This window comes from Pseudonaja textilis, chromosome 1 (assembly GCF_049901715.1).
Source record: "Pseudonaja textilis isolate UNSWEBS1 chromosome 1, rPseTex1.2, whole genome shotgun sequence".
Taxonomy (NCBI): domain Eukaryota; kingdom Metazoa; phylum Chordata; class Lepidosauria; order Squamata; family Elapidae; genus Pseudonaja; species Pseudonaja textilis.
In genome coordinates, this window is record NC_141990.1 from 164,652,119 (window position 1) to 164,664,930 (window position 12,812).

Here is a 12,812-nt window from a genome sequence, read left to right on the forward strand (position 1 = left end):
GTGAAAAGGCCCCATTGAATAGAAACAAACAATTATCAAAAACCAAGTGATGAAACTAAAACAGAAAAACCATGAATATTGAGGTACGGGAGAACTAATATATTAGACATGGGGGTGGGGTCAAAGATAATTAGATGCTTATGCAGATCTGTGCAGATCTAATCAATAGAACAATTAAATAAGACTATGTAATTATTGGTGTTCACGTGATCTCTAAAATAACACTTGTTTGCTCCAATGGGCACATAATAAAACTGCCTTAATTCCCTAGTCAAGCATCAATTTGTTCTCTACCAGTCTAGTCTGACTGAACCTTATTTAATATCTCCATATGAAATGGCCATAACTCAAGTGCTGGCAGGTGCAAAAGCAAGTGGGGTTTGAGAAATGATGATAAGCCTTAGGTATGAATCACTAGAGATTGGATAGGTGTCTGGTTTCCATGTCACTCTCTCCTTTAAGGAGCCCATCCCTGCTCCTATTTATAACCCTGGCAGGTGGGATACAGATTCATCTCTGCATCTGTCTTTTTCTCAGTCTGTCAACAATTTAAATACTCGGTGAGAGGAAGAAAAGACAAACCTTCTCAAACTTGTTTGAAATAAAAAAGAAACAGTTTGTTTTCTTAGCTTCAGGATAAAGTGTGAATATTGCTGATAGGAAATCCGATTCTTTGGGGAATAGAAACTATACTCTGCAGACCGAACAGTCAATCTACGGAGATATGTTGTCTCCCTAGAGCAAAAATCAAAGATGTAGCTGAGAACCGTACTAAAATAATCAAACCTATGGATTACCTCTTTCTTCTCCTTTATCTTGAAACCAATGACATAACAATGAATCCAAAAACAATATCAACAGATTACAAACAGCTAGAAAAGAAAGTTAAAGAACAAGGCGCACATGTGACGTTCTCATCTATACATCCAATGAAAGGCCAACATCCAATGAGGGAGCAAATGTGGAGAAAAGCGAAGTTTTACACTTAGGCAGGAAAAATCAAAGGTACAAGTACAGATTAAGTAAAACCTTGCTCAAAAGCAGTAACTGTGAAAAGGACCTTGGAGTCCTAGTGGATGATCTCTTAAATATGACCCAGCAGCATGGGACAACAGCTAAAAAAGCTAATGCAATTCTTATATAAACAGAGGCATAGAATCGAAATCATGTGAAGTATTTAGGACCGCTTTATAAAGCCTTAGTAAGGTGCAAACTTGGATATTATATCTAATTTTGGTCACCATGTTATAAAAAAGATGTTGAGACTTTGGAAAAAGTGCTGAGAAGAGCAACTAGGATGATTAAAGACCTGGAGACTAACACATATGAAGAACAGTTGCAGGGTATGGTTAGTCTTGAGAAAAGAAGGATTAGCATGACATGATAGCAATATTCCTGTGTTTGAAAGGTTGACACAAAGAGGAAGAGAGGTCAACTTACTTTTCAAAACACCAGAAGGCAGGACAAGACACAATGGATGGAAACTAATCAAGGAGAGAAGCAACCTAGAATTAAGGAGAAACTTCCTAACAGTGAGGACAATTAACCAGTGAAATAGCTTACCTTCAGAAGTTGTGGGTGCTTCATCACTGGAGGTTTAAGAAAAGACTGGACAGTCACTTGTCTGAAATTGTATGGGGCAGGGATGTCAAACTCGATTTCATTGAGGGCTGCATCAGGGTCACATTTGACCTCAGGGGGCTGGGTGGGCGTGGCCAGGGTGGGCATGGCCAGCATGGCATCACTTGTGTCAGGGGTGCCTGTGATGGCCCGAGCACTTTGCCAGCAAAAACCAGCTTCTGAGATCTGTTTTAGGCTCTGACGTCTTCCTGAAATCCTCTGCTAGAGAAAATGGAGCTTGAGGGGCCATGCCTGGCCCTCGCGAGCTCCGTTTTCTGCTGGGACAGCCTCCTGCAACCCTCTGCCAGTGAAAACGGAGCTCAAGAAGGTCGTGTGTGGCCCTTATGAGGTCAGTTTTCCTTGGCAGAGGCACCACTGGCCAGTCCTTCACAATTTCCAGGGCAGCCCTGGGGGCCAGATCTAAGCACCCCATGGGCTGGATCCGGCCCCCAGGGCTTCAGTTTGATACCCCTGGTCTAGGGTCTCCTGCTTGAGCAGGGGGTTGGACTACAAGACCTCCAAGCCTCCCTTCTAGCTCTACTCTGATTGATTGAAAGAACAACTATGCTATGTAAATAGAACCTTGCACTGTACCAAATTTGGCCATTATATCAACATTCAGCAGAAACCAGCAGAAAGTGGTGTCCTCCATTGTGCTCTCCAGAGAAATATTACTTTTCCTTTCTAGGGAGAGACTTTCCCAATCCTCCAGACTGCTTGTTTGCTTTACGGCTTATTTATTTCTGCTAGTAATTTACTACAAGTTCATCTCTGGTCCTAATTTTATTTTATTTTATTGGGGAAAAAAATCCTTCTGAAAAAAACTCTTCAAAATATTTTATATTTTAACTGAATGCAACTGTGATTCATAATGAGTGGAAATCAGGTGGTATTCAGCAGGTTCTGACCACCGGTAGTAGAAATTTTGAATAGTTTGGAGAACCAGCAAATGCCACGTCTGACTGGCCCCCGCCCCCATCTATACTCTGCCTCCCGAGTCCCAGTTGATTGGCTGGGTCTTCCCCTGGAGAGGGGTCAGAATGAAGATTTTACACTATCCTTCCTCTGCCACTCCCACCAAGCCACGCCCACCAAGCCATGCCACACCCATCAAGCCATGCCTACAGAACCGGTAGTAAAAATTTTTGAATCCCACCACTGGTGCAAATAGCTATTTCACAATTTTAATATATGTAAGGCAGGAACTGCAAGTTATTTTAGTTTAACAACTGACATGTTATGACGTGTGAGCATGCTTTGAGTAAAACTGGACTTTGTTTTCACTTGCATAATGTGACACCTGGTCTGCATTAAAAGCAAGTTGCTTTAAAATAAAGTTTTATAGTTCATTCATTTTCATATGTGAGCCAGGATCTTTTAGGAGAAATAGAGGGATGATGATGTTAACAATAATGATTGCTTGTTTATTTATTTGTTAAATTTTTATCCCACCGTCATTATTTTATAAGTAACTCAAGACATAAATAATACTCCTTTCTCTTCCTATTTTCCCTTGAACAAAAACCCTGTGAGTTGGGCTGAGAGAAAATTATTGGCCAAAAGTCAACCAGCTGTTTATTCAAAAGGTAATGGGATCAGGTAATGAGTGAGTGATGGGTGCAAATTCTACAAGAGAGTACTTAATATATAAATATTTGATCCATTAGTATAAACTGTAAATAATATTCAGGAAATTTTGCTTCCTAATAACTGATAGATAAAATTTTCTATCATAACAAACTGCTGGTTGACATATAAAGCTGAATGTTGATAATGATTATTGCTCAATATTCTGTGCAAATGTATTACTTAATACAACATAGTAAAATCTTAGGGAGTTTAAAACAAAAGAGGTTAACTGGCCTAAAGTCACTCAGTGAGTTTTCATGGATGAGGAAGTAATAAGGGTAATAAGATGGCTCTCCCAGTCACATTGTTATTATGAAGAGAAAATGGAAAGCAGGAGAAACTGTAGAGATATGTTGCGATTAGTGCAATTTTAAATAGTGTGATATTCAATTTAGTGAGAATTATAAATTGATACCACAGCGCATTTAATGCGAGCCCAAATTCAGTTAATGCAAGGATAGCACATGTGCTGCTGCCAGTATTGTTTTAAATGCTAAACTAGGAGATGATTTCCACCGCACAAGGTTATTGTGTAAAAAAATAGGAGGAAAGTATGTTTAGATATACAGTATTTCCTATCTTACGTCATTTGTAAAAGTAACAAAGATGGGATATAAATAAATAAATGTAAATAAATAAATAGTTGCATTAGGAAAATAGAGGAGAGGAACATTCCATTCAAGGAAATGAGAGAGAGGGAGGGGGGGATGAGAGAGAGAAAGAGAGACCCATTTTGAAGAACTGTAACAAAATACAAGAGATTGCAGGCAAGCTTTGGATATAGGTTATCCTCTTTTACTGTTAAATAGTTCATTAATATATTAAAATCTGTGTTTAAAAATGATACCAATTACCCCGTTTTTCTCAGAAATATCACTTTGAATAGTGAGACTTTTAATAATATAACCATTTCTTAGGTTTGATTCTCTCTTTTTCTCTCTCTCCCCAACCCAAACATCTTTGCCTTTGGAGCCATTGGGTGTCTTAGGCTTCAATCTTCAATAATTTATATAGTATTCTTTCACTGCCATCTAGTGGTCCATTTGTCTAGACTAAAAAAATCAGAGGTTGCATGTATACAACATGCTTGCTATGTATACATGATCCCAAGTTTATTGAAATAATTAGAATTAGTAATTACTAATAAATTAACCACCCCAACTGGGCTGATGCAACAAATACATTTTAGCCTACTGAGCATTTCGAGAGAAAGATCCAAATCATAATTTGTTTCAATCCTTTGTTGAGCAAGCCACTCCAGATATTTAGGCAACATTCCCCCCCACCCCCACTATTTTTTTCTTCCTAGTGATTTACCACCAAAGTGCAGGGTCCTTTTTATGTAGAAGATTTTTTGGGGTTGATCCATTGATTTTGACAGAAATTAACCAACCGAGCTTGAAATCATGGGCTGAGTGACTGGTCCAAAGTCACACAGTCAATTTCCATTTCTAAGGTGGAATTACAACTCACTGTTTCCTGGATTCAAGCCTGGTGCCTCAACCATTAGACCAAACAGCTTCTTAAAGAGTGTGGTCAACCTGAGGGGGTCCTTGATGCTCCCTGAGCTTAGTTGTTGTCTTGCAGACATTTCATTACCCAAACTAGGTAACATCATCAAGGCTCTGCAACATCTGCAAAAAGGCAACCAAGCTCAAAGAGCATCAAGGAACCTTTCATTTCAACTCAGAACTACAAATACTCTCCTTTTATCGGTGTAGACTCGGGGTCTCCAATTTCTGGGCTGTAGCTGACTCGTGGGCCATGAGGTGTTTGCAATTGGGCTGCAGAGACGATGGGTGAGTGTGCGATGGCATCCCCACTTGCACAAGTAGCAGGCAAGAGTGTGCATGCACGCTCCATTTGTGTGAGCAGCAGGCGCATGTGGATGGTGCTCGCACAAATGGAGCTGTGCATGCCATCCCCTCTTACCTCCCCTCCCCCAGTCCAAAAGGCCAGAAAGTTGGGGAATTCTGATGTAGACAACATATCAGACTAAAATATGATTGTCTAATATTGCAAACCAGCTAGAAGCCAAAATAACATCAAAATGATGTTGCATGCATCATGTTGTCCCTTGTCCCCCTATGGTCCTGCCCTACTAGTCAGGATTACTTTATGGCTCAGTGAATTATATGAACGGAAGTGATTAATTTAATAATGCCCAATCCTCTTACTTTTTACAAGAGTCCTGAAAACATGTTTCTTGTTAATGAACCCCCTCTGGGATTTATTGTGATGATTATTAATAATGTCCCCCCCCCTTAACCCTTATCCAGGTCATTTTTGTTGTTGTTTTAAATTGTTAGGTCTTCTGTTTTAATCCTGGTAAACTGCCCAGAGTCAAGTGTTTAAATGCTGGTGGCTGGAGAAATCAAACTGATGGAGAAATGGGTTACACAGACACAGACAACTTAATCATAAAGCATGGGCTGTGGACCACAGTGTTGGGTTAGTTCTTTCCAATATCTGCATCCAATCAGTGGCTAATAATTGCACCTCTTAATCATGACCCTGAAAGATAAACCCACTATGGACTGGTCATTTGTAGGAAAGGGCAAGTTTGAGGCTACTTACTTCTTATTCCCAACCTGAGACTGGAAATACAACAAAACAAGTTCAAGATCTGCTGGGCCCACCCAAGGAGGCCCATCTGCAGAAACAGGCATTAAATTGCTGCTCCGGCTGTCCTTGTTCTGGTTCATCAGTCCCAGCTGAATTGACTTGTGCTTGGTGCAATTTGGCTAGACTCAGCAGCTGAAAAACATCAAATGGACATTACTGGGCCAATTTATGACAATATCATTTTCACTCTGGCAATAACTGAATGACCACTTATCATACAAAGGCTTTCATTCGCATTATTTTCATAGCTTTTGTTTAGAATAACTTTTCTGTGCAAATTAAACCTCAGGGAACTCCATTCCACCACCTTCTCATGGCAAGAGTTTTGATTAGTGCAGTGCACAAGCATTCCTATTTTTATTCTGGATCCATTTGACAGTTGTCAGAGGTTGACATGTAGGTTTGTGCTGGGAACTCAACAGATTTCTATGAACTGCTGTAGAAGTAGTCTCTATAAGAATGATTGATAGCTCTTCTCATAAGGCTTGGCTTCTGAGCCTTTGAAGGCACCTTACATTGCGGTTGCAACATGTGGATCAAGGGTCTGAGGAGTGTTATGAGATCCAGCGCTAGTGCAATTATTCCTGGTTTCCGATTCTCTGTGGAAACAGCTTTTTGGAACATGACCGTGCAGCTAACCATTTGATAGTGAAATGCTTAAGTTATTGCTTTCCCTCACCCCAGTTGCAACACTGCACTGTTTATTGAGTAAGTTTGGTTTTAGCGTGGGAAGCAACAATGAGCAAGGCGCTATCAAAGGGCTTTGCTCTCCGTAACAGTATTACTCGTCTCTTATTTATGCTCGACGGATTTTTTTTTTTTTTTAGAGAACTGCCTGAGCTATAGAACTGAATCGTTAGCGCGGCATTCCGCGCAATGTTTTCGGAGAAATAGTTTCTTTTGTCAACTCCATTTCTCCGCCCACCCATAAAAGCTGCAAAGAGTCGCCTCTCCTGGCTGGTTTACGAGGCTCCAGGACATTGAGCAAACTACGGTAACTGTTTCAAGGAAGCAATTAAAAGCAACATGGCCGCGTCCGTCTGCAAGGTGCTGGTCAGCCAGGCGTTGAGATCTCTCTGCTGTCCCGGAGGGAGGAGGATCCTGGTGAGGTAAGGACTCTCTTGTCGCCTGGGAACAGCTTTACAAAGCGTGGCAATAAACTTTAAAAAGGCTGAAGGGGGTGGCAGTTCCACTGAAAAGTTACTTCCAAGCGAAAGAGCCATCTAACCTCCCAGTACATTTAACTAACACTTTTTAACATTTAACACTGCCCCAATTATGACAGGCCTGACACTTCCCCCTCTGTCCCCCACTCTTCCTAAAATATAACGGCAAACAGAGGCAGTAAGAAGGGAGGAAGTTTATTAAAATCTGTGGCCGTAGATCAAACACAAGAAGAGAGGAGGGAGGTGCGCTGCAAGATTCCGGATGACTATTAGTGTTCAACAAATAGATACCCCAAATTTAACTCCACTATCAGTTAATAGTCGGCAGCATTCTTGCAGCCTGGAACAGGTAACCTCAACATTTGCCCAAAATGAATTGACCTGGCAGGAGATTTTCATCATTTGACATGCACAGCTTTTAGTAGGGATCTTAGATTTGGGTATGTTTCCAGCTTTGATTGTTTTATCACTAGCAATTATTATTATATAGCTGGCAAAAAACAGTAAAGCCTATCTTCTTTCATATTAATAATGAAACACTCTATTTTATGTAAATCTGGGGAACAGGACTCTTTGATTGGAATTGGCCTTGTTATGATCTGATTACAATTAGGAGCTGGTAGTGTGTCTTTGGTTTTTGAGCGATACTAATAATAATATTAGATAATAATAAATGTTCTCCGTATATGTTTTGGAGATATTCTGTGGTTCTGCAGCCTGGCTAATGAACCTATTTCTTTGAAGCCATGACCATTTTAGTAGTAGAAAACTCAAGCAAACTATTGTGATGGCTCAGAAGTCCTTTAATACAAGATCAAGGATGAAGAGGAATTCAGGAATTGAGTAGTAAAGAGCTGAGAAAAACTGGGGAGGAAAAATTATATCCAAAAATGAAAAAGGTTAGGTATGGAGTACCCAAACTGTGGATCAGATCCTTCTGTGGGGCTACAAGCAACTGGGAGTCATTGTTTTCAAAAATCAAGCTTGCACAAGCAACTTTCTTTCTTTCTTTCTTTCTTTCTTTCTTTCTTTCTTTCTTTCTTTCTTTCTTTCTTTCTTTCTTTCTTTCCTTCCTTCCTTCCTTCCTTCCTTCCTTCCTTCCTTCCTTCCTTCCTTTTTCTTTTGGGCCTTCTGCTAATTTACAATAGTTTTAAACATTACACAGTTTATAGTTTATGTAATTATAAATACTAGATAGTTATATTTATTAGAAGGCAAACCAAGTATTTATATTTGTCCTAACTGCATGCTATATGGGAGTGCCTATTCTGAGTTTTTCCTCCCATGTTGCTTGTGCAAGTCAACTGTGGGCTCATCCAGGCAAAGTAGGAGTGAGTTTTGTCAGCACTCCCAATTTGCAAAACAGGTGTGCTGTTAAAACTTGCTCCAAACTTTGCTTCTTGTTTTGCTTGTGCAAGCTTCAGTGGGAGGTTAGAGTACCACAAACATCTGAGGATCTGTGTGATATATGAATCAAATTTGAATCATTAAAATAAGTGTAACGTTTAATGCCCAATCATAGTGCAAATATAGTAATTTCATTCGTGGGGAGCCATCATACAATTTTGTTTATTACTTTAGGGTATCATTGTCCTAAAAAGTTGGAGAATTCCTGATTATTAGAATGTTCCAGAGAAGGCACTGCTATTCAAATAAATAGCCTTTTTAGAAAAAAAATGATTATCAAAAGTGAAAGTTTTTAGCAATATGGACAGCATGCTACAAAACAAAGTTGAGGGTAGTTGAAGATCCTTGGGGGGGCAGGGGGTCTCCAAGGAACAATCTTATCCCAGTGGGATTATCCCACCCTAACTGTACCAGCAATAACAGGCATGCTGTGAACCCCATCAGCCAAGGAAATTCAGCCAGAGGGATCCAGAAACAGAGCGTTTTTTTGCTGTGGCACCTGCCCTCTGAAACATCCTGCCCCTCCAGATGAAAGCTGCCCCCACTCTTCTGGCCTTCTCAAAGGCTTGAAGACCTAGCTCAGCCAGTTGGTCTGGGGCTCTATTGTGGGAATGGCATCTTGGAGGCAGTTAAAGGATTAGTCAGACACCACCTCCACCCCATGCACACGTTACTCCCATCTTGGCTAATTGAGTTTTAACTGAATTTTAAATACAGGGATTTTAATTATTATTTTAAGATTTAATATCGTATTTTAATTATATGATTGTAAGCTGTCCAGAGCAAGATGTGTCACCTCAGCAAGATGAGTGGCATATAAATTTAACAAATAAAATCAACAATAAATAAAATCAACAATAAGTTTGTTATGACATACCAAATTACAAAGTAGCCAAATGCAGTTTAGCCTGTGTTGTGCAAATGTAGCTTGTGTAATTTTAGTATTTGGTGTGTTGTGTTGATTCACTGGTGCTTATGTGTGATATATGAGGTAATGAAACAGCAGGATTAAGATACAGCTGCAAACTCCACCAAAATACATTATGTCAAATAATCTTTACTTGTTCAAGTTTTCTCAGCAAAGGAGTGCCTGCAGTTCAGGAAGATTGTGTCTTTTAAGAGACTGATCAGCTACCATGACTCTGTCTTTGATCTACTATTGAAGGCTATCTGATTTTTTTCCTCCCATTTTTATTAACTTTCAGATTAAAAACATTAATTTCGGCTCAAGATGAATGTTAATTGTTGAGAAACTCTTAACAGAAGTTTATATATCCAAATTGCATTAGGTTTATTCCATATCAGTGCTCATTTATGATGATGATAGATCATATGTTTTGCTAGAGTTTTCATCATTACTTTCTGGTATATAGGGCAAGCTGTGTTGATTTATGACAGGTAAACTTGTTAGGGAAAAACAATAAAGAATCTTCTGGTAATTTATACATACAGATTGTCTTTGGTTAATGACAGTCTTGGAACCTGAATTTTTGTCACTAAGCAATGTATTTGTAAACTGTGATGTCACATGCAACTTTCCTTGTTCCTTTCCATGTTGACTTTGCTTGTAGGAAGCTGGCAGGGAAGGACACAAATGGCAATCACATGACTGCGGAGCACTGCAATCATCACAAGTGTGAGCTGGTTGTCAAGTGCCCAGGTTGCGATCGTGTGACTGTGGGGATGCTAGAACTTTAAGGACTGGTCGTATGTACTGCTCGTTCAGTGCTGCTGTAACTTCAAACTGTTGCTGAATGTCTGTAGCTAAATAACTGTTGTTAACTGAGGACTAACTATAACTTCTATTAGGGAATAATCTTCTGTACAGTCCACTTCATGTCACTGGATATGTGAATAAGTTTGTTTTTTAAAAAAATGAAAAGTAGCAAAGTCTTAAGTACGGTTTAAGTTAATTTGAGTTCTGCTGTTCAAACTCCCTAAATAGTGCAGCAATATGATGATAAAATATGACTTATATCTATCAATGTTCAGCTCCATTACTATCTTAAAACTTTGTCAGTCTTTTTTTTAAATTGCTATGCAAGATTATAGTTTTGTCCTGTGGTAGGTGGTGGAGGAAAACTGGAAAGGAACAGGTTTGTCAATCATAGCTTGCAATATTTTTTGTCAGTACCTCACCAAAACATGAAAATAAAAAGAACTGAAAGGTTAAAAACCTCAAAACATTAATAAACCCACAAAAGTAAACTTTAAAATGTTTTATTGTTTGGAAGTACACATACATTTATTGTTTGGAAGTACATATAAATTTAACAGAAAGAATTTAAACAAAATGATGACTTTTTAAGTATTATGTTTAATTTTATTTTTTAAAGAAACCTTCAGACTGAAAATAATGAGTCAACACGCTCTGAACCCTCCTCAGCTAAAACATTAATGGACATAGGAATTAGAAGGATCTTTTCTTCAGACCATGACATCTTCCGGCAAAGTGTGAGAAAATTCTTCCAGGAAGCTGTGGTACCATATCATGGAGAGTAAGTTAAATGCACAAAATCCCGTTTCTCATTTTCTCTTTCTCATGTTTGAAATAATCCTTGATTTTATGCCACTAGCCCTGGTGGAGAACTATAACATTAATGTAAGAGTTTCTATAGGGTTAATAACAGTGGTTTTCTCTGAAAAAAAAAGATTTTACTTTATGCATACACCCAGGCGCTATAGGCCCAATTACATTGCATTGTGTCTGCTGTCTTGAAAATGGGGGATGGAATGGAAAATACATTCACATTTAACGCTGCATCAAATTTAATTAGATGATATAAGGCAAGTTAACTAATCTTCTCAATTACATGAGCCTCACTGAATTAACAATTTATGTATCTCAGCAGACATCTAAACACACTCTGTTTCTCCAGTGATTGCTCAGCAGGAATTTGGAACCTTTTCTATAATGGCTCCAAAGGGCAGTGCTGATAAAAGTGGTTGAAATAATTTCAGAAGACTTTCCTCATCTTGTTTTCATTGAACTCTTGCTCAGCTGGGGGTGAGATCTGATTGGTGGAGGATTTTTTTGTATTCCAGTGATTTAAGATCAGTAAAGTGACGTGACTATGCAACTGGGATGTACTTTAACTCCAAACTGCTGTTTCTGCTAAGGCAAACATAGAGGTCATCATAGTGGATGATTTTAAAAATCTACTATTTTTTACATCATTTCTTTATATTAGGGGTAGCCTATGTTTAGCAGTAATTAGGGCTAGAATTTCTATTGCTAAATGATGTGGTCATAAAACGCAATATCATATGACTGCACTGCTTAGCTATGGCAATCCCAGCAGTTTCAAGCAAGTTACTATGAATTTAACAAATAACGGTATAAACTTGGCTTAGTCCAGTGGGTAAACTTGTCCAATGTATATAGTCTTTTTATGTATGCTGTATTCTAAATATCTTTTCCCCCAAAATAATCAATTTTGCATTTTTACTAAATAAATTATGAGAATTCCACAATTTTACTTGTTGTTTTTGTTTTTTGTTTGTAGATGGGAAAAAGCTGGTCAAGTAAGCAGAGAGCTCTGGGAAAAAGCCGGACAGCAGGGTTTGCTTGGTATCAATATATCAGAAGAAAATGGAGGCATTGGAGGGGATCTGTTGTCTTCAGCAATCGTTTGGGAAGAGCAGTATGTTTTTCTTTTCTTTCCTTTATAATATTTTCTTATAATTACTATTTTTTTCTCCTTATTTCCTCTGATAGCTATATCTTAAAATTTGGTCTTCATGGTGAAATAATTCATTGACAACAAAGGCATATTTTGAGTAAAGGCAAAACCTAAATTGGATAGGAATTTTCATGGTGATAAATTCACTAGTATTTCAAGAGCATTCTTCCACATTCATCTCCACTATAGTCACTGTTGCCACTTTACACAGACCTCTGCTGCTGCCTTTCTTCTCTCCTTTCCTTGGATCAGGATTTCCATCCTATGCAGGCATGATATTCCCCTCTGAAAAAAAAATCAGGGCCGGCCAAAAGAGACCCCGCGCCGCGCGCCAAGAAATCGCACACACAACACCAACGCTACACACCCTTCCTTTCCAGCTGGTCAGGTGTGGATCAGCTCCGGAGCTGGGCAGCCGCTTCCCTGGTGGCGGGGCCGAGGCTGCCGCCCGGGGAGCACCCTCTGCTTTCCCTCGCCAGGGCCGGGCGGTGACGTGTTGCCCTGCGCCGCGTGGCCCCCGCCTGGCAGCACGCTTCTCGGCACAAGGCAGCCGGGTTGCCCAAGGAGCCCGGCCGGCCAGGCGAGGGGAAGGCAGCGAGGACCCTGCCGGGCTGGGGCGGAAAACCCGCTTGCAAGGGGTTGGGGAAGCCTGTGGGCGGAGGACCAAGTGCACTGGGAGGCA

The 12,812-nt window shown here is 39.7% G+C and overlaps 1 protein-coding gene across 1 annotated transcript in view; it reads left to right on the forward strand.

Moving 5' to 3' along the window:
- The first annotated feature begins 6,413 nt into the window (after window positions 1–6,413).
- Window positions 6,414–12,812, forward strand: part of ACADL (acyl-CoA dehydrogenase long chain) — a 28,939-nt gene continuing 22,540 nt past the window's right edge. Inside the window, exons 1-3 of the mRNA XM_026707753.2 lie at window positions 6,414–6,983; window positions 10,784–10,945; window positions 11,954–12,091. Coding sequence (XP_026563538.1) covers window positions 6,901–6,983; window positions 10,784–10,945; window positions 11,954–12,091 — 383 coding nt within the window. The 5' untranslated portion in view covers window positions 6,414–6,900. The remainder of the gene's footprint in view (window positions 6,984–10,783; window positions 10,946–11,953; window positions 12,092–12,812) is intronic.